At 45.9% G+C, this 26,150-nt stretch overlaps 11 protein-coding genes across 11 annotated transcripts; 4 read left to right on the top strand and 7 right to left on the bottom strand.

Annotated features, from left to right (window-relative positions):
- Positions 1–336: 336 nt before the first annotated feature.
- On the top strand, positions 337–1,366 carry C8R40DRAFT_1261965 (uncharacterized protein; the record flags this gene model as incomplete). Its single annotated transcript, XM_046233839.1, has 4 exons — positions 337–496; positions 578–925; positions 988–1,306; positions 1,336–1,366. Exons 2-4 carry the CDS (start codon positions 832–834, stop codon positions 1,364–1,366), a joined length of 444 nt encoding a protein of 147 aa, XP_046092721.1. The 5' UTR covers positions 337–496; positions 578–831.
- A 434-nt stretch (positions 1,367–1,800) lies between these two features.
- C8R40DRAFT_55475 (uncharacterized protein) lies at positions 1,801–3,520 on the bottom strand. Its single transcript, XM_046235440.1, has 4 exons — positions 3,311–3,520; positions 3,081–3,251; positions 2,273–3,016; positions 1,801–2,220 (listed from the first exon to the last, which is right to left on the bottom strand). The coding sequence occupies exons 2-4, from the start codon at positions 3,198–3,200 to the stop codon at positions 2,152–2,154; spliced, it is 933 nt and encodes a 310-aa protein (XP_046092720.1). The 5' UTR covers positions 3,201–3,251; positions 3,311–3,520; the 3' UTR covers positions 1,801–2,151.
- A 1,298-nt stretch (positions 3,521–4,818) lies between these two features.
- C8R40DRAFT_1157850 (peptidyl-prolyl cis-trans isomerase) lies at positions 4,819–5,672 on the bottom strand (the record flags this gene model as incomplete). Its single annotated transcript, XM_046229671.1, has 5 exons — positions 4,819–4,914; positions 4,963–5,077; positions 5,135–5,201; positions 5,316–5,373; positions 5,670–5,672. 5 exons carry the CDS (start codon positions 5,670–5,672, stop codon positions 4,819–4,821), a joined length of 339 nt encoding a protein of 112 aa, XP_046092719.1.
- Positions 5,673–8,237: 2,565 nt separating this feature from the next.
- On the bottom strand, positions 8,238–9,724 carry C8R40DRAFT_55119 (uncharacterized protein). The gene is made up of 4 exons (XM_046235427.1): positions 9,059–9,724; positions 8,684–8,948; positions 8,610–8,630; positions 8,238–8,547 (listed from the first exon to the last, which is right to left on the bottom strand). The coding sequence occupies exons 1-4, from the start codon at positions 9,618–9,620 to the stop codon at positions 8,523–8,525; spliced, it is 873 nt and encodes a 290-aa protein (XP_046092718.1). The 5' UTR covers positions 9,621–9,724; the 3' UTR covers positions 8,238–8,522.
- Positions 9,725–10,033: 309 nt separating this feature from the next.
- C8R40DRAFT_1157849 (uncharacterized protein) lies at positions 10,034–12,585 on the top strand (the record flags this gene model as incomplete). Its single annotated transcript, XM_046229670.1, has 12 exons — positions 10,034–10,748; positions 10,807–10,831; positions 10,904–11,222; positions 11,277–11,373; positions 11,440–11,478; positions 11,529–11,579; positions 11,674–11,794; positions 11,856–11,962; positions 12,037–12,175; positions 12,227–12,372; positions 12,432–12,476; positions 12,533–12,585. 12 exons carry the CDS (start codon positions 10,034–10,036, stop codon positions 12,583–12,585), a joined length of 1,857 nt encoding a protein of 618 aa, XP_046092717.1.
- A 466-nt stretch (positions 12,586–13,051) lies between these two features.
- C8R40DRAFT_1032483 (TRAPP complex subunit trs33) lies at positions 13,052–14,076 on the bottom strand (the record flags this gene model as incomplete). The annotated part of the gene is made up of 5 exons (XM_046223263.1): positions 13,052–13,086; positions 13,196–13,289; positions 13,344–13,436; positions 13,486–13,603; positions 13,667–14,076. The coding sequence occupies 5 exons, from the start codon at positions 14,074–14,076 to the stop codon at positions 13,052–13,054; spliced, it is 750 nt and encodes a 249-aa protein (XP_046092716.1).
- Positions 14,077–14,146: 70 nt separating this feature from the next.
- C8R40DRAFT_1243131 (uncharacterized protein) lies at positions 14,147–18,399 on the top strand (the record flags this gene model as incomplete). The annotated part of the gene is made up of 6 exons (XM_046233584.1): positions 14,147–14,187; positions 14,235–15,551; positions 15,602–15,683; positions 15,741–15,829; positions 15,890–15,929; positions 15,979–18,399. Exons 2-6 carry the CDS (start codon positions 14,401–14,403, stop codon positions 18,397–18,399), a joined length of 3,783 nt encoding a protein of 1,260 aa, XP_046092715.1. The 5' UTR covers positions 14,147–14,187; positions 14,235–14,400.
- A 162-nt stretch (positions 18,400–18,561) lies between these two features.
- On the top strand, positions 18,562–19,708 carry C8R40DRAFT_1157847 (uncharacterized protein; the record flags this gene model as incomplete). Its single annotated transcript, XM_046229669.1, has 6 exons — positions 18,562–18,720; positions 18,772–18,850; positions 18,905–18,993; positions 19,050–19,252; positions 19,318–19,602; positions 19,660–19,708. The coding sequence occupies 6 exons, from the start codon at positions 18,562–18,564 to the stop codon at positions 19,706–19,708; spliced, it is 864 nt and encodes a 287-aa protein (XP_046092714.1).
- A 321-nt stretch (positions 19,709–20,029) lies between these two features.
- On the bottom strand, positions 20,030–21,878 carry C8R40DRAFT_1032615 (glycoside hydrolase superfamily; the record flags this gene model as incomplete). Its single annotated transcript, XM_046223275.1, has 7 exons — positions 20,030–20,462; positions 20,523–20,632; positions 20,689–20,891; positions 20,949–21,325; positions 21,383–21,505; positions 21,563–21,762; positions 21,816–21,878. 7 exons carry the CDS (start codon positions 21,876–21,878, stop codon positions 20,030–20,032), a joined length of 1,509 nt encoding a protein of 502 aa, XP_046092713.1.
- A 188-nt stretch (positions 21,879–22,066) lies between these two features.
- C8R40DRAFT_54886 (thaumatin) lies at positions 22,067–23,921 on the bottom strand. Its single transcript, XM_046235421.1, has 13 exons — positions 23,571–23,921; positions 23,480–23,515; positions 23,384–23,424; positions 23,252–23,321; positions 23,094–23,192; positions 22,967–23,036; positions 22,879–22,912; positions 22,761–22,819; positions 22,640–22,704; positions 22,562–22,586; positions 22,443–22,502; positions 22,355–22,378; positions 22,067–22,302 (listed from the first exon to the last, which is right to left on the bottom strand). The coding sequence occupies exons 1-13, from the start codon at positions 23,640–23,642 to the stop codon at positions 22,181–22,183; spliced, it is 777 nt and encodes a 258-aa protein (XP_046092712.1). The 5' UTR covers positions 23,643–23,921; the 3' UTR covers positions 22,067–22,180.
- A 543-nt stretch (positions 23,922–24,464) lies between these two features.
- C8R40DRAFT_1165031 (RlpA-like double-psi beta-barrel-protein domain-containing protein-containing protein) lies at positions 24,465–25,793 on the bottom strand (the record flags this gene model as incomplete). Its single annotated transcript, XM_046230618.1, has 8 exons — positions 24,465–25,078; positions 25,138–25,172; positions 25,228–25,263; positions 25,328–25,358; positions 25,414–25,431; positions 25,491–25,507; positions 25,562–25,592; positions 25,649–25,793. The coding sequence occupies 8 exons, from the start codon at positions 25,791–25,793 to the stop codon at positions 24,465–24,467; spliced, it is 927 nt and encodes a 308-aa protein (XP_046092711.1).
- Positions 25,794–26,150: the final 357 nt, after the last annotated feature.

Genomic DNA, 26,150 nt, shown 5'->3' with positions numbered 1-26,150 from the left:
TAATGGGAGCACAGGTTCAAGCTTCAACTTTGAAGTTGCAAAATTACATTTTCGCAAACCTCCACAGACACTCTACTGAAGGGCAAAAGCCGACGATTTGACATTGGCTGGTATAAGCTCGAGGACCTTTACACACTGTAAGCGAAGTTTGGAAGAAATTGTCATTTCGGTAAATAATCTTACGGGAAGTCATCCATTGTTTCTGCAATCACTTTGCTTGCAATGGTCATTGTGCAAAATTTCCTTTTAGAGTTGTCTATTTCCATTCCGACGGCGGAACAGGGTCACATCAATGACATCATTGCCTTATAAGACAAAAGGGATCTGGATGCAGCCCTTTCATCTAATGGTGACTCCAACTCCAGCCCTGAGCTCTACCTGTCCAATAGGCTCAAGCTTTGAATAATTTGGCTTAACCGAATGTCGGAACCATCTGCGATGCTATAAAGAGGCAAAGTTTTTGAACCACAAAGGCAGATTTCTCAACGCCGGTTCGGTATGTAGATATCCCTTGCTCATTTTCCCTGCAACGACGTGTATAGCATAACACTGAGACTCATTTTCTTTGCTTGTATAGTTCTGCAAACTCAAAAAACCAACAACGCCCAAATCATATTGCAACTGGATAAATTCGCGGGTCGAATTGAATTCTTCGTTTGGTCAGTATGCTACTGCTTCCAATGTTGACATTATATCGCATACAGCACGCGAACACAATTTCCCCATATCGCTCTACGTGCCCACCCTCCCTGCATTGCCACTGCATATCACTGCTCAAAGCTCAAAGTCAATCAGTAAATCCTGAACCATTCCTGTCACCATTTCTAAAATATGCTCCTTCCTTTGAGCCTCTTCCTTCTTCTTCTGTTTGACATCCTCGGATTCATTACTACACGCACCAGTCCTTTGATAGTCAACACTCGTGGTAAGTCATAGTAGGTTCAAGTGAGTTTGTTTCACGACCCCTCTGATGAAACATATTTCCAGTGAGTACAAGGATGCCCATCAGGATTGCAGTCAAGAACAAAGGTAGTGGTTATAAGACCCTTCGAAGACGCGACAGGCCCCCACACCCATTTCAGTCAGACGATGACCTGATCTTGGTCTTCAGAACACTTGTTGCCTTTCAGGTTTCTCGTGATGATGAAACTTCAGGACAACCTCCCAAACTATCAGTCAAGGAACTTGATATTCTGCGCAGTGGGGCACTGAATACCATTGACCAGAATTATCTCATAAAATTGGGCCAACCTGACCTTGTAGCCACATTCAATGAGGCACCAATCAAAGAGGTTGTAGTAGAGAGGTTCATTGATATTGATCGACTGCTTTTAGAAACAAAGAAGGCATTCGAACATCTGGGTGAATCAGGGGCAGCTAGTCAATTGATCATCGAGGACGAACTTGACTATTTCTCTCTCATGATGATCAGTATGCAACTAGAGTATGGCAAGGAGGGAAACCCAGTATTGCCTGGCTTGTGGGGGGAAGATTATGTGCAATGGCCTTCTATTTATAAGGACATGAAGGAAAAGAGAGGGCGGCAGCCAAATAAGACTATGCTGCAGATACTTCAAGGATCATATTATCATCCCCGAGTCCCTCCGAGTCGTCGCCCAAATCTTCAACCCATGTCTTGACACCTCTTCATTGGGGCCTTACCTACAGTACAGTTCTTATTCATTGTGTCTTCATTCACTACCTGCTTTCTCTCGTCGTCGCTGTGACAAGACTTTATGACATATTTGACAATCTGTGTTGTCTCCAACTACAAAGACGCAATTGTAGCGCAAAACTTAAGTGAACCGTCGACCCAGTTAAGGACAAGGAATTTGGCAAAAGACAAGTCCGAAGCCGATTCGACAGTTTATTAGAGACCGAGTTGCTAGTCAGGGTAAGATTGTCCTTGAATCGATGTTGTTATACCCCGAACCTGACCAAATGTATGATAAATTCAAAGAAAGGAAGATCAGAGAAAGATCACAGCGACACAAGTAATTCGTATCATAACAGAACTAAGCCCTGACACCAACACAGCCTGACACCAACACAGACCATCAACGCCAACCTACGCCAACCACACCAAAAAAAGGAATCAAAGATAGCAAGACATGATCTCCAATTCCAAACCTTCAACCTCCAATTGTGTGTTTATCCCAAAGTCCTCCTTTGGTGTTTAAATTGAGGGAGCACGCACTGTCCCGGAATTGGAGGTGATGCCTATTAAACATCAATATAAGGCAAATAATCAAATTATGACTGTCTGACATACTTCAATAACGTTGATCTGTGGGATGCGACTGGTGCTGGTGCTCACACTTCCGTGTTCGGCTATAGACACATAATCTCTATTGAAATGCACCACATACGGCTGGTCTTCACTCGCCGTATACTGCACATACCCTGTACTCCGGGTCTCATCATTCCGATCGATATGAAAATGCATCTTCACTTCTTGATCATAGCTGCTAAGCCGTTGTTCAGGGAAAGACACACTCTGCACAGTGTCAACTTCGCATAATTGGGCTACATCATCGCGAAACGCTTTTTCCACGACTTTCTTGACATGCTCTGTTTGTGCCTTCGAAAACCCGCGAGCTCTATCACCTTCGAAAATAACGTTCACTCGCCATTTAACAGGCGGGCGTATCTTCACGACATACAGAGTCGGGCTCTCATTCCCCACAAAGTGAATATATCCTCCGGTCGTGGCCGGTCCTCTTTCGCCCCCCACGAGAGTTCTGCCATGCGCCATCGTTCTCGAGATCCAAGTGATGTAAAACTCAATCTTGTCGTCCACTAATTCCGGAATTCCGTTGCTCGCAAATTTGATAGATATTGTGTCATGTGGGGATACATGAGAGCGGATTTCATCTTCAATATGCTTTCGGATTGTCCTTGGGGTTTCTGATTGGTGTTGTGCGTCGCGGTACATGTATTTGACTTCGACATCCCAGGAAATAGAAATATCCCTGCGGGCCAGATGAGGGTGTGATTCTGGATCGTCGAGTTCATCCTATAGATAATCGTGGGAGTCAGAGATAGAGTGAGATGCCAGAATGCAAATCAACATAACTCACCGTGCTGACAATGGGTAGAGCAGCAATGCACACCAGGGAAACGAGTCCAAGTATGAGAACGGAACAGACTTTGAAGGGCAAGCAGCCTGCAGTGCCGGAACGACGTGGATGAAAGTACATCGGAATAGATGACGAATTTTTTTTTTTGGCTGAACACAAAGAGCTGGGGATCTACCATGAAATAATGTCAAATCGCGACGTATCCTAGATATCAATTCGCGTTACTTTACCTTTGACCAGAAAGAAATATAATACACCAACGACCAGCGTTGGATGGAATTGAGAGCGAGACTGAGCGAGAAGAACTCAAACTAGGAACTGAGTGTGGGGTTCCAAGAGACCCAGACGACCTTATATATCCAGGATCCTGGCAAAGCAACTTGCGTAAAGGGTGAAAAAATAAGAAAAAAGATGGTGGCACTGGTATGGCCGGTCTGTATATGCTGGCAGCCGACCCTAGTTAGATCTGGTAGTCGATCCATTGCCCAGCGTGAGGGAATACATGGAGCCTGGGGAGACGGAGACGGAAACGTTCCATCGGAATGAAGAAAAAAATGAGAATAACTTGGTCTTCACGCAAGGGGCCTGTCCTATTCCAACTACTACGTCAAACGAAGATCCAAGTAGCACGGATTCCCTAAAGTTCAGTTTTTAGTGCATTCGCCCCACGTAAATCTCTACTCATCCTTGAGTCTGTTTTCCATGATATTTGGCCAGGGTTGTTCAATTCCTCAATCTCTGCAATATCCGAGTCGTCTCTTGCTCCCTGTTGGCACCGCCGCATCAGCACCTATCCGACGTGCGTCGTGCAGTATTGCGCAGTTTCGTGCATCGCATAGTCGTCATCATAGAGGGCCATCGTCACTTGAGGAAGTCATCTACGCAAAAAAACCGCAACTCAAGCTTCTCAAATTTCGGCAGACCCTCCGTTGCGTCCAAAGCTAGTAAGAAGTTAAGTTGAAGGCGAGGGCAACATATTATTTGGTTGCCGAGTCGCACAAACCTCTAGACCATTACACTCCATTACATTAATCGCGAGAACTTGAAGCTGCTTGAAGTTACTCGAAAGACAGGCTGGAGTATGCCATAATGTCGCATTCCAGATTAATACAGGCTATGCTGTGCCTGGTCTGTTGCTACCCATTGAAGGTTTCGGGTGGATCCTGGCAGGCGAACCTGGAAAATGAGGGTCAGACTGGGTCAGAAAGGCAATGGCTGGCAATGCCATTGGGTAATACCTCCAGACACAGGAGGACTAGGGAGGAATACTACTAGCATACTCCTCTGGGGCCCTACATCTTGGTTGACCAAGTTCTTCTCTCCAGTGTACTAATACTATCAACCTTTTGAAGATGAGGCCTGAGGGGATTGCCCGGTGCGGGAATACCCGGTCGGTTACGGCGGTTACGGCATTGATGTATATACCCTTACAGGTCACCCCTCCAAGCTCCAAGTGTTAACAAAATTTTGAAAATCGTCATTGAAGGTATGAACATTGAATGAAAGTCATTTCTGCGATATAACAAGCTAAAAAAGAAAACAATAAACCCTAACATACAACCGTTGCGCGCGACTCGAGTCCGGAATCCTTCCCATATCGCACTCTATACAACCCCGTGAGCTCGTTTCGGGAAGAAACGAGAATCTTGAAAGGTCGTACCCGAGTACGAGTCATCCGCGTTTCCTACCCACAATTGATGATGATAACAGTACAGAAAAAGAGATGCGATTTTAGCGCTCATCCTGACTTAGGTATGATCTTCAAAAGTTCGACTTCAAACTTGAGGGTCGAGTTAGCGGGTATTATGGGGGGGAAGCCGCGGGCACCATACGCCTAAAAAATTGATCAAGTTTCGGTATGATGAGAGGATTGACGACTTACAAAATCGGAACTCGCAGTCAAAAGCGCCTTCTGGCCTAATGAGAGTTGCGGAACACCCACGTCCCAACCCTTGATGACCTTTCCTACACCAATTTCCGTCTCAAATGGTTCGCCCCTATGTATTGAATTAATTAGCATCGCGTGTATTCCATAAAGTATCCAGAGAACGCACCTATCGCGACTTGAGTCAAACTTCTTCCCATCCACCAAAGTGCCAATGTAGTGTATCAATACAGTGTCTGTATATTCGCCGGCAAGAAATTCGTTGACGATCGAGTGAGATCGGATAATCAGAGAGCAGGAGAAGAGAGATCAATATGGATTAGGACTGTGAGAGGTTTTTCTAAACTCACCGCCCTTCTGAGGGAAGTTGACACCATCGCCGGCAGTAATAGTGTCGATAGTGACGCCCTAGAATAACAAATAAGATTTTGAAAAGAAAACGAGAAACGAATTTTTAATCCATGCAATCGCATGCATCGTGTGACATCGCGAGGCTGTATAGCTTCCTCGTGTACCCAGGAAGTACAGGACGAGCCAACAAGTCGATATATGCTCACATCGACTTCATCGCACTTCCTTTGCAACCCTTTTATCTACCCTTTGCCCGGTCAATTCAATCCAGCCAAAAAATCCATCATCAAGAAGTCGAAATGAACACTCAACTGCCTCGCTGACTGACTGAGAAAATTGTAATGAACGCTCACCATATTAAAGTCAAACCAACTGGAGACGAAGGAATTAGATGATGTAGAGAAGAAAAGAGAAAGCCCTTGCTGACGGAAGCGCTTTATAACCAGTAATCGTATGAATCAAGATTCTTCGATCGATCTGAACGGTCAGTGCGGAGGAATCTTGTTATCGATAATCGATGTAAATATTTCATTGTATATATACATATGATGATCACCCCAATTCAAGACGCAAGCGCAAAACTTGGACGTAAAATAGCAATGGTGTTGTCATTGGGAGCTATGGTTGGCTCGGAATAATTAGATCAAAAGTCAAGTGTAGAACTGGAAACAATGGGAAGCACAGAAATTCGGCATCGTCCACATCACAGTTTGATTCATACATCACAGGAAATTTCGACAAAGAGCAGACGAACTGACAATGTAATCCAATAATCATCCCTTTGACCTACCTTAATTGATCAGTATATTGCATGCGCAATCGATGAACCCGTCGAGGGCTTCGAAAATTGTGATGACCATCGATGAGCTTTCGAGATTTCATGAATCAAGACATAAACGGCTAATCGTAAAGATAACGTCTCTATCAGGATGGAATATGGGAATTCGATGGTGACGGAGGGTACCCATACATAATACCGGAGCCGGGGCGAATAAGAGCCAATAACGTATTGTGCGAGATCTTGGACTAGCTTGGACTTCATAACCAGCATGGATCGGTAAACCATGAGCTCAGCGATAAGAGTTGATTTCATAGGAGCTACATAAGAAATACTGCATTGTATATCGAGGCTCAGGCAGACCAACGAACGCGATCCACCACGAGTCCACGATGGTGATCTACATTCGCCTCAATAAGGCTATCAATAGATAGAAGAACTACATAGATTGCATCATTCGATACTAGTAGAAGCTTCGAAATTGAAGAGATAAGCTGTTAATGAGAAGAGATGAATATAGTACTAGAATTACTGTATACAGAACAAGGCAACTTTCGACCGAGAAAATGGATACAGATGGCCACACTGGGTCCGAGGAGGATGTCTTCGTGCTCTTTCACCAGGTCTTCTAGATGAGAAGAAATCGAAAGCTCATTCTGAGCTAGTACCCGCTGATACCAGATTAGAGGTTAGATGTTGAACTTACACACTTCTGGTGCGAGTCTGAGAAATAAAATAGTCAGTTGGTGATGTAGAAGCCGATGTCATTGATTGTAAGCCAAGGAAATATGTATCCTCAAGTTCCTCGGAAAGTTCGTAAATCTCGTTCTAGAATTTAACCTGGACGAAACTACCACGATAGTCGGATTACGCTGCGCAGCCGGCTGTTGAAGCAAGTGATCCCTACATAGAGGAAGCCGCATACACAAACATGAACGAGCTCAACACTGTGTAGGTGGAGGGAGACTACCTAGCATGTAGAAATAGGTCCAGTTAGGTGCAGAGGTTGAAGGTTTTTTCTCACGCGCCAAGGTTTGTAGTAAGTCCATGTCGGTATTCTCCGGAAATAGAAACCTGGAAGAGCAGGCTGCACTAATCAGTACTATCTAAGGAGCGGATGATATGAATGAACCTTTATAGACAACACCGTTGAGTTACAGGTGAGTAAGCTAAGTCACTCGAGAACCTTGCTTTCGACTTGCTTTGAACCTACTATACAGGTTCACTACCCTTATTGCCTAGCTCCGCAACGTGTACCGCCTGCAAGCAATGATCATCGTCCGGGGGCTGTTACCATGCATCATGTCAGTCAAGAAAGCTAAATTAGAGTTAGGCTTGAACAGACAAATAGATATTCCTACCTCAACAAAGAGCCCTAAGGTTGAACAACAAGGAGAGAAAGTCCTGTGGGTCAACTTCATCGGGTTAAACCTAGAACATTCAAAATCCAAACTATCGGGCGTACCTATATAGACTGCGGAAAGATAAGATTCGTGGTTGAAAGGGAGATTGGAATGATCAGGATGCATCTATCGATCGCAACGATTTCCAGAAACTGATAGCCAGACACAAGAAACTGAATATCGTATTTGGCCGAAAAGACGAAAAAGTGCACTCAAGAAACTGTGAAGTTGGCCGATAAATGTTCACCTTGATGGAAAACAAGGTTTTTGAAGTTCCACAGCATGACATTCATATGCGGGATCCTATTCTTGAATCAAGATACTCAAGCAGCTTACGCGTGTGTCCCCACAGAGAGGAATCCAATAACCTATATACAAAAGGGAGCAAGTGCGTATCAGTAGTAAACGCGAGGGAAATACACACCGCACATAACGACTGCCCACGCAAAAACTGACTGATCTTGGTATCAGTTGCGACGGCTCCCAAGATGCTTTGATATTAACTATTCGGAGTCCACTACTAGTCTACGTAGCCAAACTAAAATCTAGTTAGGGAAGTGATCTAGAATATATTCTAGAAGGAAAATATTTGATACTAAGATCATGTACGAGAAGGAAAGAGGAAAATTTGCAAGAATGATGACGACAAGATGAAGATAAGCGGAGGTTGTGTTGGATGAAGTTTCAAGCAGGGCGGATTGAGAGGTGGAGCAAAAAGGCAAGAGGGTATCAAGAAGGGTCTAAGAGGGAGGTGATAAGGCAACGATAAGTCGAAGATGATAAAGCGGTTAAGTGAGTATATTCCAAGACGAAAGCACGACCAAGATAAGTTGGATGAGCGGAATGCAAGATGATGATGGAAAAATCTAAGTACAATCAAACTACGGCAATTGATGAAGAGGATACATTGATTTGATTTATGCAACGAAAATGACGAGAACGGAAAAGCTGAGATAGACGGATCACATAGAGACGAAGAACGAGAAGCTACGCTGAGTGGGCAGGAAAGATCCCTTGTTCCCGGTTCAAGGACCTGATCTTTTTGGAGTCCTATAGAGCCAGTTGATGAAAGGTAAGCATCCTGAGCCGCGAAAGAAGTGGCAGGGGCCTACATAATTTTCGAGCCGATCGACCTAAGTAGGAGTGTTTAGTCAGTAGATTGATATTGGCGAAAAAAAGTACATACCTCAGTACTTGTATGTCAATACGTATCATCGGCCACTTCGCCTTTCGAGTGGAGGTCCGTTTGTTGCTATCTCCCGCTAATGATGACGACGAGGAGGTACCCTCATCAGACGTTGTCTTGCGCTTGCCTAGAGTTAATTCGAGTCGAGGCATTCTACTCTTTCTTTCTACATTGCTACCGAGAGTTGGCAAGGTAAGGGAGTCCTGAGGAAATTCTGAGTTCTTCGCTTTGTGGTCGGAAATCTGTTGGCGTTCGCTTTCTGTGCCTGGATGAATGAGTTGTATGAGCTGATAGGAAATGATGCATTTGGCAAACGGTATGACGGAAGAAGGGAAGACAAAAATATCAGCATGGAAACGAATGAGCTAAACCCACCCAGCAGTGTATCGATGTTCTCTACGGTAATCACCGCCGATATCCGCAGTGGAGAAAGTCCAGGCTTCATGCTGCTTGAGGAGTAGTATGGGGCTGTCGCTGGTCTGGGTATTGCGCCATCGAATGTCCTGGACGACCGACGGGACAGGCCACTGTGGGTCGGATGACCAGCGCTACCGTGCATACCAGCTAAGCCTGGATGGTAGAAGTCGTAGCTGACTGATGAAGGACGACCACGACCAAGGCTTCCTCTCCTGTTCAAGCTTCTTCTTCTCCTCGACTTTGTTCGTCGTTCGTCAAACACGTGCGGTGCAATACCATTTATGATCTCCTTCGGGGTAGGACGAAAATTGGCTATGGCTGTAGCCAGATCAGTTGTTTTTGGAACAGAGGTCTTATTCTGAATTTCTGGTTCGGAGAAAGAGGTTGGTAAAGAATCTGAATCCGAATTATTCGAATTGTCGGCGAGATTTAGGGTTTGAACAAAATCAAAGTAATCTTTCTCGTTGCTGATTATAGGCACGGTGTCACTGAAGCCAGCTCCAGGAGTAGACACGGACATGGTGGCAATTTGACTTCAACGAGGAGAGGGAGAAAGCAAGATTTCATAACCACTGACATCCATATATAATTGCCGAATGCAGATAAACAGGACAAGGCTGCACAGCCAAATGTATTCCTAGCTTACGTACGGCAGATAAGAAGACGTCACACGAAGTCACGCGACGTCCGGGAGATCGCTACGCGTGTTTTTCTTTCGCTCCACTATATGCTTCGCGTATTGGGGCACAGGTCCAACGAAGAAGCAATCACCAGTGTGCCATTTGGTGCTCGCGATATCAGCAGAAAGTGGAATCTGTCCATCTGACTCAAGCACTCAATGTCAAGTTGAGTGTCAACTGTGGAATCATAGTGTGGGTACAGCTGGGTACATTTATATAACTTCCTGTCTCTTATTTGCTCTCGCTCTTCTCCATGACACTCCCGTCCGGCTTTCCTTTGCCCACTCTTGACCGTCTAGGTGCTTCGCTATCACCCAACGTCAACCCGGAAGAGATAGTGTCGAAATGGTTCAGTGCATTCGCCAAATTAGCTGAAGCTGGTGACGTCGAAGGCTTATTCAGTTTGTTCATGTCAGAGTCCTACTGGCGCGACGTCCTCGCTTTCACGTGGGACTTCCGCACCTTCATTGGTAGCGACAAAATCAAGCAGTTCCTCAGAGATCGTTTGTCGGCTTCCAAGGCCAAAATGTTCAAGCTTCGAGATGATTACCTTGAACTGCAGCAACCCTACCCAGATATTGCATGGATTGGCTTCTTGTTTGATTTTGAAGTAGGGGATGTTGGAAAGGCGTCTGGAGTTGGTCGCTTGATGCCTCAAAGTGATGGAAGCTGGAAAGCGCACACTATTTTCACGAATCTTGAAGAACTGAAAGGAAACCCGGAGAAAGTCGGCGAGATGCGAGAATCTAGGATGGATCATGGACTTTGGTCAGCGCAGCGGCAACGAGCAGCGGCGTTTGAAGATAAGGAACCTATCGCTCTGATAATCGGAGGTGGTCAAGGCGGATTGGCTGTTGCTGCGAGGCTGAAGATGCTTGGTGTTTCTGCACTAATCGTGGAGAAAAATCCGCGAATTGGAGACAATTGGCGGAATCGCTATAAGGCTCTGTGTTTGCACGATCCTGTCTGTGAGTGGATCGAGTCTGGCAAATATGGCAGCCTTGATGTTGAAAATTTGTTTTACAGGGTGTGACCAACTTCCATACTTCCCGTAAGCCTCGTTTTTCAACCCCTCTGTGAAATGAATTCCATGAGTTATTGACCCCTTGCGATGCCCTTACAGGTTCCCGTCCAATTGGCCTATCTTCAGTCCAGCTGATAAGGCTAGCTTGCCGACTTGTTTTACTCCTGAATTTGACTTATGTATTTCGCTCACACAGATCGCTGGGTGGCTAGAATACTATGCTGAAGCGATGGAGTTGAATGTATGGACGTCCTGCGAAGTAACGAAAGCTGTTCGCAACGAAGCGAGTGGCAGTTGGACTGTCATTGTCGAATATTCCTCGGATAGGAAGGAACGCACCTTTTATAACATTAAACATCTAGTGTTTGCCACAGGATTTAATGGTAATCAGCCGAAAATTCCGATGTATCCTGGCACGGTAGGCGGTGGTTTTGTTCGAGCATTAGTAGTCGTCTCAACAAGCTCTATCTAGGATTCATTTAAAGGACAGATCATTCACTCGAGCCAGTACAAAATGGCTTCCGATTTTGCAGGTAAAAAAGTAGTTGTGATAGGGGCATGCACTTCAGGTAAACTCGACCCTTATAACTTCCTCGGAAGCCTCGTTCCAGCTAAATACCATTATTCCATCCCAGCTCATGATATTACTGCCGATGTTTACCATGCGGGCATCGGTATGTATCGTTTTTCATCCATGCTACATAAATGTCACCCCTTCGTTTAGATGTGACGATGTACCAACGAAGTTCTACATATGTGATGTCCGCAGCCAAAGGTTTACAAGTCTATTTCTCAGGCGAGTGATTGTTTGAAACAATGTTTTCTCATCGACTCCTCATTACTCATCTCCCGATTGCACGTTTGTATAGCTCTTTACTCAGAAAACGGCCCACCAATAGAAGTCGCTGACCTGATCAGTGCTTCTTTCCCTAATGCTTTCTCGGTCGGCTTTGCACAGCGCACGACGGAGTTGATCGCGGGATTGGACAAGTTAGCTGTGCTCTGTCTTCTTCAGCTTATTGCTCAACCAATACGTGGCTGCTGATTCTAGGGAGTTGATTGAAGGATTATTGAGACGCGGTTTTAGAGTGAACAAGGGAATCGAAGGAACGGGTGCCATGGTGCTATACCTAACTATTGGATCAGGGTACTATTTGGGTAACCTCTGATTTCAAGTGATCGAGAAACCATTACTCCATTACTAAGTTCTCTTTGGTTTTCTATGGAAATAGACACTGGAGCTTCGCAGCTAATCATAGACGGCAAGATCAAGCTGAAAAACGATAGCCTGCTCCAGTCTTTTACCCCCACAGGACTCAAGTTTGAAGACGGAAGTGAGATATCTGCGGACGTCGTTGTGTATGCTACTGGGTAAATCATAGATCCTGGGAGCCCAAATGGACGCTAACATTACCATGTCAGTTATGGAAACGCTCGATCCGTCATTCGCAAGATTTGTGGGGATGAAATAGGTAACAAGTGTAAAGATGTTTGGGGACTCAACGCTGAGGGCGAGATGCGCGGATCTTGGAGAGATATGGGTGTTCCAGGGTTGTGGTATGCTATGGGTAAGATTTTTCGTTATGATAATATCTTTCTACAATTTTTAGGCTCACTTTTCAAACAGGCAACTTCTCTATGGACCGCTCCCACTCCAAATATCTGGCCCTTCGTAAGTAATACTTTGCTCGGTATATTGAGACTCCTGATGTAAATAACCATGGACAGAAATCAAAGCGATGGAGAAAAAATGTTTTGGTCCGAGATATTCGACCTCTTAGTATCGATAGCGTGGCTCCATAAAGTATCTTTGACGAAAAATCCGATTTCCAACTTCGTGTTACTATGATAGTAGCTTCAAGGATCTACGCTTGTATTCATTCTCTAATAAGTTTCCTCGGAATGGAACCTCCCTGGAACCTCCAACGTTCGAAAGCAGTCTGATTCCACCTTCGGGCCTCGATCACCACAAAAAAATGATTCAGTACACGCCTAGGCTCAGTATTTGTCCATCAAGCCTTTCCTGTTAGCTTTCTTATGAAAACCTTTACCCTGTCCACATTGAGAAGCCTCTCAGCGTCCTTCTCGCAAACCTTACTGCTCTTTGGACCAGTTAGATGGCCACTGAGAAGCGTGTAGCCAACAAAAGTGAAACATTGTCATGGTGTTTCACGGACGAACAGGGTGCAGTCCATGCACGCATCCTGGGGTCCAACGGTGTACGAAGTTAAGAGGACACAAGTAAACCTAAGATCCCTTTGGTAACTTGACCTGGAAGGTACCTAACGAGAGAAGAAATTCGGAATATATTAGTTGAGCTGCATACACAAGTGAACCGAGTGTAGGGAGAAAAGTGCCAGTGCAGGTATAATAAGTCTCGAGTTTACTCACATTGAGGTAGATTCGTCACTTCAGGTGATACCGTAGCATTGTATCCCAGGCGAGCAAGTGCACCTTTGATGATGCCTGCAGGCATGGAGACGTACTATCGTATGAACAGAATCAAAAGAGGTTGATAGCAAATAAAACGTAAATGTACCACTTTCGCCTTCCTCACAGCGTCCGGTCGACCTTGCCATGATGAGAGCCGAGAGATAGTTTTGAATGAATTGTCTTGGAGGACGTAGACGCCCTACGTTGCGGATCAGAGAAGAAAATGGAAGATGTTTGAATCGACCCACCCGATGATTCGTTCTCAGATTGTCCACTTGTTTGTCCCAACACGCTGCCCAAATATCCTTGCAGATGAATTTTATGGCATCTAACGTTTCCGTGAATAATCCGCGGTCGCGACATAATCTAAAGTGCATCGACACAGAGTTGGATCACTTCGACAAGTCGATCTGCTGAAAGATAACGGACCTTTCAGAGAAATTACTTCCAACATGTATCCCAATTGTTTCTAACCGCACTTTGAGCGCTTCTTCCTCTTCATCTACTGGTCCGGCTGCTGCGACTTTACCTCCCTTCGTAGACGCCAGACTACCAGTGGAATCTCTTGCAGACACTGCCGAATCTTTGGTGTCCTTCACAGGCAGTGCAGGAGGAGGTATAAGGCCGGCTTCAATCATCTCTTTCTCGCGCTCTCGTTCTCTAGTCAGGGCAATTTTTGATGATTGCCTTAAAGCATTGACAGTCTCTATGAGAAAGTAATCCATCATGGCACCGTCTACATGGCGCGTTGGCGGGTCAGAGAAAGCAGCAAGAGCAGCAAGATGCGGAGGAACTGAGGAAGAGGAAGACGGAACCGGTAGCGAGTTTCGACTGGACATCGCGGTTATTTGTGAGAAAGCGTGACCCAATGATGTTACGCACCGTGACATCGATTATTCGACGCGTGCGCTCGCGTGCGTGTTTTGTCAAATCTCAAGCGCTATCTCAAGGTATCACTATTTCCAGGTTCTATGAACCGGATCTTATCATGCTCTAGACAGGGAACCGCTTCTCGAACATACATCACTGTATGCCCTCCTAAAGAACTAACTGGCACGTCCAGGGCGTGACCAGCTGCTGTATTTGGATTTGGCTCTACACCGACCTGACAGGCCTGACCATGAAGCTAATTTGCTTAATCATGCTTCAGCTCATCCAATCAAATGTCATCTTCAGCGTCCTCGTTGTCAAACTCGTCCTCAACCTCTAGTCAATTGGATGTAGACTCTACAGCATCATCTTCGGCGCGTTCAACTGTTTCTCTCAACGACTGCTCTTCCAACGAACTGCCTATGTCTGGTTGTTTTGCAAGTTTTGTCGCCTTCGTATCAAACCTCGAGCGGAGCTTGCATACCGAAGAAGACCCGATACTTCTAGACGTAGACTTCGAGTTCAGTCCGAATCAGACGATCATTACCTCTTCCGCAACTTGTTTTGTAGAGAAGGCAGGCTGGAATCATAGTAGCTTCAAGGGTAAACATAAGGGACGATGGAGCAAATTCATCGCGCTCAAATATACTTGTCATGACACAGACGCTGCTCGTACTGCGGTCAGTTGGAAACAGCTTTTAACTGAGGTCCGAGTGCTCCTCCATGAACCCGTCCGCTACCACCCGAACATTGTTCGACTACTAGGGATTAGCTGGGGGGCAGTAGACGAAATGCGATCCAACTTCCCAGCATTGGTCCTTGAGTACTCTGATTTGGGGACACTCGCACAATTTCAATCGAACTCAATCGGGACTCTCTCTTTTGATGTCAAGAAAAAATTATGCTGGGACGTCGCGAAAGGGATATCCATCCTCCACGCCTGCAGCGTCATTCATGGTGATCTGAAGCATGAAAATGTCCTCATCTATCCCAATCGTGATCCTCATGCTTCGGTCAAGCACGTTGCCAAAATTTCCGAGTTTCGCGGGTCTTTGATGGATATAGGTGTCGCCGACTCACGATTGCTTTCCGCACCCGCTGGACCATGGTCGGCTCCCGAACTATACTCCAATACCGTTATGCCGGAGGAGATGTTGAAACTTACGGATGTGTACGCTTTCGGTCTTCTGGTGTGGAGGACGATTATGAACGGTAAAAATCCATACCAGCTTTCCCAATCGAATGCAGAACCTATGTCCGAGTCACAAATCTTCGAACTCAAGCGCTCAAACGAACTGCTAGCTATAGCGAAGGAAAACATACTACACTGTGAACCGAGCCCCAACTCTGTTGAAATTCTGCATTGTGTGTTTGAAAATACCATTCAATCCAACCCGTCTTCGAGGAACCTTGTTCGTGCAATCGCCGCGTTACAAGTAAATAAGTGAGTGGAATATCTGTCATCATCGAATTGGTTACTGACACCCTTACCAGTGCTTCTGAAATAGAGGATCTATTACAAAAGGGGGCCAAAAAGAATGAAGAATATGATGAGTATCTTGTGAATAAAGTCCCTGTATGTTCTATTATGCTTGCTGTGGACAGTGGATTTACGTGCGCATTAAATTTGCAGGGAACACACGGAGTGACATTAGATTCCCTCGGCGTTTATTTGGCAGCATCGAATGCGAATACAGGAGATTACGATTATCAAAGCGCAGGGTGGTTACTCTTTCCGTTCAGTCACTCCAAAAACATCTCACTAAATCAATGTCCATTCAGACGAGGCTTTCGCACCATTCGCCCTCCACCTCTGGGAAAGGTGAAAGTTCACTTTGATTCAATTTCTCGTTGCTGAAGTGCCTTTGAAGTTTGTATTTGAGCCTTCTCGCCTCAAAACAGTCTTGGATTGGGAGAGACAAACTACCATCCTTCGTGAATTGGAAGCAGTCGCTTCCGTTGAACCTCAAAGTTCCAACAAGCCCTCCACGCCCACACAAATCAACTCCGCCATTGCAGCATTCTATGCTTTCCAATGCCAATGCCACGAATTTGGAACCAAGTTGAGCAGCGCGAAAGCCTGTCACTGGCTTAAATTGGCCGCTTCCAGCGAAGAATGCGAAGAAGCTAATCTCGCGCGCGCTTGGTGCTGGAGATTCCACATTACTTACAATGTCCTTCTGGATGTGGACCCCCTCAAATTGCTAGATTGGATACGGTGGTCAATCATCAACGGGCACCGGAAATGTATTACAGAATCTGAGTCGCTCGTTCAGCTTATGATACCGGAATCCGAATCGCGCTCCTTCTGGGAGCAAGCGTTCATCAATGCGCGCGACATCCTATTTACTGGTAGTGGCGGTGTCGGAATGTCATTTTTCCTTCCCCTCGCGTTGCGAAGAACCTATCATATGGAAGATACGCAGGCGCTACAGCGAGATATCCAAGAGGAGCTCGCTTTTCGTGGAGTTAAGTCTATTGATGAAATTTATGTCAATAGTCGAGGAGATGGCTTGCTTCATATGGCCGCAGGTCTGGGACGCCTGGATACACTGAAGTACCTAGTCGAAACATATCATCTGAACATCAATAAACCAAACACATCTCGTCAAGAAACTCCCTTGATTTTTGCTTGTCGAGGAGGACACCTCGCTTGTGCACTGTACCTCCTCGACCTCGGCGCAGCACCTGGAGGAGACGTTCATAGCCTAGAGAGACCACTATGGTGGCTATCTTCTTTCAGACCACATGAAATCCCAATAATTGCCGCTCGCCTTGTCCAAGCCGGTGAAAGTCTAACATCCCCCCGATACCCAAGCTTTGCCTCAGTGCGGGGAGATTTACGAAAGAAATATGTCTTATCAGACTATGAGAATTTTCTGCTCCTTCCTGCTTCTCCGTTGTCTAGAGCGGTTATGATGGAAAGTTTGCCCGCTGTGATAGCTCTCTTGGCTCTTGGAGCTGATCCCTTGGAAGGATTGCGTGAGAATTTGAACCCGGAAACTGGTCTTTCAGTGTGTCCGGTTGTTGTTGCAGCGGTTTTGACACTTCCGGATATACTTAAAGCATTGCTTGATCATGTCGACGCAGGGCATGATAAACCAATTCGGCTTTTCTCAGAAATCGAGATGCTGGAGATGGCGCTAGATTGTCGAGTTACCATAGGAGATCCAACCTCTGTGGATCGTCGAGCCTCGCGGCTTGGGCCGATGTACAAGGTGGCATTGACCTCGACTTTGCGGATGCTCCACGAAAGGGAAAAGTTGTTCAAGGAGGGAGATAAAGAAGCAAAGGTAGATTCCGCGGCAAGAGCTTCAGCTATCATGCTATCACGACTTGCCTCTCTTGGCCGGTTCAACATTATCAGGAATCTACTTGAGCTAGGGCACTCCGCAAAGGGATACGCGGATGTTTTCCCAATTGTTTCCGCAGTCGAGGAAAACCGTGGGTCCATTTTTCGACTTTTCGTTGATCACGGAGCAGATCCTCTCGCAGTATATGACTTTCCATCTCAGAAGAGAAAACGAACACTCCTTCAGATTGTCGCTGAACGGCCTCGTCATGCTCGAGCAGGCATTGATATAGCTCAAGCCCTTCTCGAGAAAGGCGTTCCAGTCGATTTTGTCTTTTCGGATGATTCGATTGTATCTAGACCGGCTTTTGCCTCTGCCGTTCGAAGACAGGATTTCGAGTTAGCAGATCTGTGCCTCAACTATGGTGCAAATTTGGATCTCACATACGTTCACCAGGCCAAGTCACCAAAGAGTACTGTATTCGGTGAAATGGCGCGTTATCCTACGGAGAGGAACCTAGTTTCGTTGGAGTATCTCCTTAGACAGGAAAAGTTACCATCTTTCACTGTCGTGCCCACTACTGGTGAGACTGTGTTACACCGGCTTTTGCTCTTTTGGGCTACGACGCATCAGCAAAGACGAATTCTTGAACAGATGATTCGAAGAGTCTTGAAGAATGATATCCATTCCTCCGAGAATATACTCAAAAAGGAGGCCATTGGGATTCCCTTTGATGTAGCATTATCGGGAAATATCGAGGTCTTCACAGCACTTTTGGATTGCGTGCCTAGCCTTTCGCAGAATCCAATTTTATATTTTGAGTATGGAGGGATAAAGCTTGTAATGTTGTTGAGGGCTATCATAGCGAAGTTCCCCCAACTTCCGGAGCGCATCTCGATCATGAATACAATGTTGGGAATTGTCAGTAACAAGAATATGGAAATGGAATTAATGGAGAGATATAGATTAGTTCTGTACCGGTTGGAAGCGATACAGTAGACTTATCCTCAATGTGAATGTAAATGGGGGGCTAAATCAATCCTGTATAGAGATATCAATATATATAACATCATTTACAGCAGGACAACAGCTGATACTCTAAGCGCCTGATCAACGTCTTCAAGAACCACCATCTGCTAGTCTCATACACCTACTCACAATATGGACCTCGGCTCGAACTTTGTTGCGAAATTGGAACCATATCTTTTGATGGGCAAAAGCATGAAAGGCGCGGCCGCGGCGAAGTTGATCCAAGACGCCACTTCTGCCCCCGGTGTATTTGTCTTTGGTGAATTGTTCGAACTTCCAGGGATTCGGGATGTTAGTATTCTCTTGCTTTATACTTCATATCAACTGTAATAGGTGCTTTAGCTTGAGAAGAATGAACAACACAGCAAATCGTACAAGCTTCTCCAATTGTTCGCGTACAAGACTTATTGGGATTACCTTGGTAAGCACCGAAGTAGCTTTGCTCGCTTTGTCTTGGTCAACGCAAGCCTTGCAGAAAACAGAGACCAGCTACCTGCTCTCAATGAAGCTCAGACCATCAAGCTGAAGCATCTCTCGATTGTGTCGATGGCTACTGAGAGACGGGTGGGCTCATCGTTGTATCTTTGCTCACAAGAATCTTGTTAATCAGATACGAATAGATACTTCCTTACCCACAACTCATGTCTTCACTTGCGATGTCTACAATTAGGGACCTTGAAGACCTCATCATCGATGCTATATATCTTGACATTCTACGCGGCAAGCTCGACCAGAAGGAGTCTCAACTTGAAGTGGAATACACGATGGGAAGAGACTTGGAGCCGGGGAAAGTTGAAGCAATGTTGAATGCCCTCAGAGACTGGTGAGTACACACAGTCAGTTTGTAATTCAATATCGTGCTAGTTCTGATTCCCTCTCGATTCTCAGGGCTTCGACAACATCCGCAGTCCTTGCTACCCTCGACTCCCAAATCAGTACAATATCTGCTCAAACCGACTTCGATCAGAAGCAAAAGGAGGACTACGAAGTCCACGTCCAGCAGATTATCAAAGAAGTCAACGATAAGAAGGAATCCAATTCATCTTACCCGTTGTCTTCAGGGACGAGGAGACTGCAAGGTCAGAACACAACGGGAAGCGGGGATCGGATGGATGTCGATGAGCCCGAAGTACAGGGCTTAGTCTCTGGTGGTTCGAAAGGAAAAAACCGCAAGTGAGTTTCGACATTTATCTGCTGTCGGTTGGTGTACTTACTGAGTAATGGGAACAGGGCTCCACAAGCAGAGGCGAAGCCCTCAAGGAAGCGCAACAGATTCTAACGGGGTCATAATCAGTACTATGTTGCGTGTACGCCATACATGATTATATCTATTTTCTGTGATTCTTTATTGATGATGTTCGTACACACCATGACTCAGACAGTATACATCCGCATCGTGAATCTTTCTTGACTGCACAATGATCGTTCTTGTTACTGGCTACACCGGTCTATATCCCAGTGTTAGCAGGAAGCTTGATTTCGAACGCGGCTTCTCAACTCCGTCAGTGTACATATTCCAGGATACATATGTCTTCCAAGGTAATAAATATTCCTATCATGTTTCCTTTCTTGCTTGCGTATGTTTCCACTCTACTGGTGATCAATCCCTGTTGGCTTCAGACGATCTCTCCACCTCAGTACTGCAAAGTGAACCTGTCGCACTCAATGACTTTGCAGGCATCAAGACTTTTGGCAATCCCTGGCTCGTTGTAACACTCAAGCTTCCATCCGAAGCCGTTATCACCGTGTCACACGTCAATACATCCACAAGAGTTTCGTTCGGGCTATACAACCCAGCCGAACCTGGGATACTCCATGACTCAGTGGAGGAACTGCCTCCGTTTGTGAGAAGGACGAGTAAGGGCGGCTTGGAAATAGCCAACGTAGAGCTTGCCGAAGCTTGCGGAATAAATGTGACTTGGTTATTCAGAAATGACGGGCTGTAGGAGATGGCTTGTTTACGAGCGGCGTTCAAGATTCTGATCTGAGCAAGAAGAGGCTTGTTCTCTTCGTCGAAGCCAGAAAGCCAGAGTCTACAGACAAGGTAGGAACTTTGAACACATTGAAAGATAGTGGAAGGGTAGTTCACGTACGCTTCACGATTAGCGGGGTCATTCCCTCCCTGGTAGCCTTGTTCTTGCCCGTAATAGAGGATAGGGATGCCGTCGTTGATGAATGGCCAGGTAATGACATTCTTAACAATCTATCAGGTATGCAGCAGTTAGTAACAGTGGTCGAGATTCAGAAAGGAAAGCTCACCGATTGGTCAGACACAGTTGACTGTATCCTAGGATTGTCATGATTTTCAACAAAAGATCCAACATAAAAGGTGCCGTGATTGTACTGGTTCTGAGCTTCAGTGACTATTTCCGCAATAGCAGCCATGTTTCCGGAAACGCCGTTGGTGAAAGCCTTATGGACGGCGAAGTAGGTCGGATAGTCCAATATACTGTCGAGACCCTCTGTGTGAACATGACAGTGTCAGAGATAGCCACTACAAGTTGGGAGAAAAAGGCTACCTGTGTACGGAGCAGCGTAGCCAACCTCGCCAGTCAAAACTTCACCAACGGTATATACTCCAGCACTCGACGCAAATTCCGGCCAAAAGTCCTTTCGGACGTGTTTGACTGTATCCACCCGCAGTCCGTCAATGCTATAATCCGATACGAGGTTCTTGATCCAATTGTACATAATGTTCACTGTAGTGCTATTTTCCGTATCAAGGTCAAGAAGAGGAAGACCCGAGTAGCCTAACCAACATTGCTCGACGTTGGTCTGATTATTGTAATCGGAAATGAAGCATTCAGAGTGAAAGCAATCGGCTCCACCAAATGGCTGCAAGAGTGAGTAGTCAAATGTTTGGGGCTGACTATCCGATGTGGGATTGGCGACGAGGCTAGGCAAATAAAAGAGTGGTCGACTATGAGTGAGGAGAGTCTGACAAACGACTTACTGATTTACGACGATGTCTACCATAAGATACATTCCCCTGTCATGGAGAGCACTACTAAGGCTTCTCAGATCATTGGCCGACCCAAAGTTGGCGTTGAGCGAGTTGATATTCTGCGTCCAGTATCTATGCGTTATGCCAACATGAACATCAAGGCCAACAGAGATCAGTAGCGCAGCTCACCCGTGATAAGCCTTGTCGCCTGACATTGCACCATCAATGTTTTCAACCACGGGGGAGATCCAAATAGCGTCAAAGCCCATGCTCTGGATGTAATCCAATTTGCTGATAATTCCCTGCCAGTTTCCGCCACAGTACTTCTTCTCGCTCGTATCACAACTAGGCGAGGAGCCGTTTCCCAAAGCGAATCTGTCTGTGACAATCTCAAAATGAATATCTTAGCTTGTGAGATCCCGACCATGGTTGAACTAGCTACCTGGTAAATAGACCTCTTCGTCCATTCATCTGCCGGCGCTGCAAATGCTGCTGTAAACGACATTGTGATTAAAACTACCATTCCCGCATTTACCCAAAGGCACATCATCGTCCTGAAGAAGCTGAAATAAAAAGGACCTTGATTGGTTCAGAAAAAGGTTGAAGAGAAAGGAAAAGAGACTTGGGTGAGCGAGTATGAATCACCAGTTGGCAATGGGTGCAATCTTTACTTCCTAATTTGGTAGAAAGTTTACCTAAAACGGCCATCGTTTATTGCCGGAAACAAATAATTGATTGACCAGTCCGTTGCGATATGTGGAAGGAACATTGCCGGTATTCTACACAGGAAAATACTTTGTAACATAGCTAAGAGGGCGGAGGACAGAAGGTGACAGTATAGTCTGCTGCAAGTGTCGAAGGACACGTCCACAAAGCGGTTCCACTTGATTCATCAAAGGCATAGGCATACGAGTCGGGGCAATTACTCTCTAAAAACAAGGCATTCAATTCTGCGGCTATGAATCCAAGGAGCCCACTCACTAAAGTAGCTATAAAATTCAACCCCTGAGAATGGATATCACAAAGTATTCAGCGACAACATGAACTGGCAGGGTCAAAGATATCTCACCAGAGGGAGGGCAAGTGGCAGCCGTGTTAAACTGACCCGAGCAGCAATTTGGTGAGTTCGCTGCATCAGGTGCATTTTTAGACCGAACGAGTAAGTTTAGAACTGGGAAATGACTGTACCTGGATCACCATCCAAATTGGCATCCTTTAATTGGATGTGAGGTGAAGTCAAGTAATTATCCTGAGAAGACCACTCACACATGCAGACTTGCATCCTACAGGGAATCCTGTCGAATCGAAGGGTCCTATCAATGGCGCAGGACCTACACAAAGGGAAACATAAGAACTGCATGCCAGTGGTTGGAGTTATCTGACTTACAGTCGGGTCCGAGATCCACAGGACAAGACGCCACAGGACAGTTCACATTGCTGGTGATGCTATGAAGTGTACATTGTACTTGGAGAGAACCTTGCATCTATAACGAGGGGAGACATACCTCAGGGGTAGGTTATACCCATCGACCAAGGAAACTTGAAGAGTTAGATAGAATGAACATCTGATCAAGAGCTGTTCCGACGACTTACCGTCATAGTTATCGGGGATGCTGGCATCGGTGGAGAGTGTAAATTCTGCAAGTGTGGCTGGAGGTACTCCCTTGTAAGACGACGGTAGTTAGCAGGTACATTCGTTCATAGGAGGGATTATTGTTACGGTGCCGGTAACAGGATCACAAACTAAACCTCCGTTGCATCCACCGTCTAGACATGAATTTGGTCCGGGATTGGTGGTAAAGTCGCAGTCGCGACGACCCTGGGATTTCAAAGAAGAGAAGGATCAGAGCTTCGGTTATGGAATATACAGACGCTCACCCAAATACGCCCTGCTTGCCAGTTGTCTGGGACAGTGAAGGTCACTGAAGTGAATTCCGCAGCTTCCCATCTGCAAATATTTATGTTCAGGACTACTTATTCAACTTTAGGAGTATCTTGAGTCTTATTCACCCGGTCGGGAAATCAGGTGCAGTTCCGACGCCAGTAAACATCTACCGTACCATGAGAATCCACTTCGTGTGATGGGGGCATGGAGAATAAACGCACCGCGGGCCACATCGTGAACGGACACCCATTGAAAACCTGAAGGATGAAATCATAAGTACCCCTTGACATTCGAATGACAGAGAAGGCTTACTGTGAACGTACGACCTGATGTAAGTCCAAATGTCAGCGAAGCTGTGATCGATATAACTTGAAGGAGCTTCATGACTTGTTTTTGGGAGTTATTAGAGGCTGGAAGTCAGCTTTGTGAGTTGATGCAGGATAGTTACGATGAATTTCCTCGGGCTTTTGTAGAATTTCCTTCCTACCGAGCTCATAATTCTGCTCAGGCTGCTGAAAACAGGTTGAGAGCTTCGATCGAATGCGCATGGCCTCCACTCAATCTCGTGAGTGTTTGCAACACAATACATGGGTATCTTTCATGCGAGGGATGACGGACAGGAGCTAAGGAGCAAATGGCAAAACGCAGGATATAGGTGATATTTCTCACTGTTGGTGGGTGGAGCTAGTGAAGCTTCGAAGGCAATCAGTACCAAATTACTTTAACAAGATATGTTACAGTACCGCATGCCAGTGTATGATGTTACTTCCAAGCTCCTCTTCACCGAGGACCAGTTGCTCGGTTGGATGGGTTGAACAAGCCTAAATAAGTATCCAATCCCTGGACTGCGCGGTTTTTACATCTTGTACCATGCCGTTTGATTCAACAAATACCTTTCCTAACCTATTACCAGAGCGGAAAAAACGGATCCGTAAGTTACCAAAATACGGGATACTGATGAGGCAGGTAGTCGATTATCTCTTAATCACTCTTGACACGGATTACACGGAAGAATCGGCAAGGAATCTCTACTTGTATGTTGTTGAGCGGCAGTTTAAGCTTACCCAGGGCTCAGCCACTGTTTGGGCAGCGTTTTGTTCCTGCTTTGAATGTAACATGAATTCTTCAAGGACACCGGTTCCAATCGACAAAATGACGGAATAAAAGGCATTTTTATCATTCTCTTTCAAACTTTATCATAGAAAATCAAAACTCCCATAATCTTTGAATCGACCTCCTTGCTCCGCTGCTTAGCTTCGAAGCCTGCGTCGTCACTGAGGTCGTCACTGGATTGCTACCCCCGAGAGCCGTTCCAGACGGGAAAACCGACGAAGACGAGCGAGTGATGAACCCGGATGAGATGGATGGAACATTCAGACTGCCAATGTTATCCACAGCCCCGGCGGTGATGAAGCTGGTCGAGGAAGTTGAGGTGGATGTACCGGTGGGTGAACCTGGAGCAGAAGTCCAGGTGTTCATTGCAGACGTCCAAGTATCTGTGGATGCAGTGGATACTGCGGTCCCAGCTGCGGTATCGACATCAGTAGGAGTTGCAGTTGAGCTTGAAGAGCTCCAACCACTACTCGAGTCCGTAGGCGAGGAGTCAGTCGCACTGGATGACGAGCTTGAGGAGGATGACCCGGAATCTGACCCAGAACCCGAAGAGTCTGAATCGGCCCAAACCCAAGTCATCCCAGTAATTCGACCGACACTTTGATCAGCAAGTTGAGAGAATGCTGTCGGGGTGAAGTCCAAGCTATAGGGATTCGTGCAGCCTCCGCATCGGTCAGTGATGGCTACTGTGACTGATTTGCCTTGATCTACATCGAAAGAACGAATGGTTAGAACAAGAGGATGACAAAAATGATGGTCAGCATACAGGTTGCAATCACTTTCTTATTGCAGATTGGATTTCTGTGAGCGTTGAGCATCAATGAGTGGTCCGGGGAAAGTGGAAATAAATTCATACTCGTTGGGATTTCCAGACGTGACACCCATGTGTATACTGGAAGTCGAGGATTTGAAGGATGAACTTCTAATCATATATAGAGCAGACAACGGATACATACGCATATTGGTCAAAGAAGTCTTCTCCAATCGCTGTGCGCAAAGTTGAAGTTAGGATGAAGTGACTCTTATACGCGAACGCTCTAACCTGCAATATAATCTGTGTCTGAATTATCACAACTTCAGTCAGAGCATGTTCATGTTTTTCAAAATCAGATTCCTAACCTGTGTTAGTAATCCCACTGATCCATGCTTTCAGCACGTTTGTTTTTTACACTGAAAAAAAACAAACTCACCAAGCTCCGAGCCCTGCATCGTAGTATGTTCCTGAACGCAGTTGTTAGCGACTCAGGTGTACTGAAGACCAATTTCACGACACGTACCATCACCACTTCCTCCTGAAAAGTCCGTCACAGTGACACTTCGTTTATCCTCCAACGACTTTCGAATGGGGATAGCCATCCCTGCTACCAACGACGACGACGACGCAAATGCGAGAATTAATGACGCAATCATGAACGTGAACATTATGAAGACGGGGAATCTAGCGTGTCGGAGTGAAAGTGAGGTTCAAGGTCAACTTGAATTCGATCCAAAGAACTTTTGTGCGGTTTGAGGATACTGCGAACAATCGACCAAGCGAAGGTTGCGCGTTACGACAAAGGTTCAGTTGAACGGGACCGCCCGGCGGACACCTACAGAGAATGAGGAAGGGGGTGAGGCTAGCTAGGTTATCCAGGTATTCGCCACCGGGTATTTAAGCATACTCGAATTCTATTGAGGCAGTGCCATCGCTGATATTATGGTGTTGCAGAATCACTAAAAATTATTGAATTTGATGAAACTTCGGGAAAGTGAAGCGGCTTCGGAAGATAGATAGAATAC

Source organism: Lentinula edodes (genome assembly GCF_021015755.1).
Source record: "Lentinula edodes strain Le(Bin) 0899 ss11 chromosome Unknown C8R40scaffold_1, whole genome shotgun sequence".
Lineage (NCBI taxonomy): Eukaryota > Fungi > Basidiomycota > Agaricomycetes > Agaricales > Omphalotaceae > Lentinula > Lentinula edodes.
Note: the sequence above shows the minus strand (reverse complement) of the source record. Positions and strands in the feature narration are given on the sequence as shown.

Coding starts and splice junctions, on each gene's coding strand:
- C8R40DRAFT_55475 (XM_046235440.1), bottom strand. CDS start 3,200: ATGTACTTTCATCCACGTCGTTCCGGCACTGCAGGCTGCTTGCCCTTC. Junction 3,017..3,080: donor CTCTACCCATTGTCAGCACG/GTGAGTTATGTT, acceptor GATTATCTATAG/GATGAACTCGACGATCCAGA. Junction 2,221..2,272: donor CACAGATCAACGTTATTGAA/GTATGTCAGACA, acceptor GATGTTTAATAG/GCATCACCTCCAATTCCGGG.
- C8R40DRAFT_55119 (XM_046235427.1), bottom strand. CDS start 9,620: ATGTCCGTGTCTACTCCTGGAGCTGGCTTCAGTGACACCGTGCCTATA. Junction 8,949..9,058: donor GAACATCGATACACTGCTGG/GTGGGTTTAGCT, acceptor TCATTCATCCAG/GCACAGAAAGCGAACGCCAA. Junction 8,631..8,683: donor ATTGACATACAAGTACTGAG/GTATGTACTTTT, acceptor ACTCCTACTTAG/GTCGATCGGCTCGAAAATTA.
- C8R40DRAFT_54886 (XM_046235421.1), bottom strand. CDS start 23,642: ATGAAGCTCCTTCAAGTTATATCGATCACAGCTTCGCTGACATTTGGA. Junction 23,193..23,251: donor GGCAAGCAGGGCGTATTTGG/GTGAGCGTCTGT, acceptor TTGAAATCCCAG/GGTCGTCGCGACTGCGACTT. Junction 22,913..22,966: donor CATCCCCGATAACTATGACG/GTAAGTCGTCGG, acceptor TAACTCTTCAAG/TTTCCTTGGTCGATGGGTAT.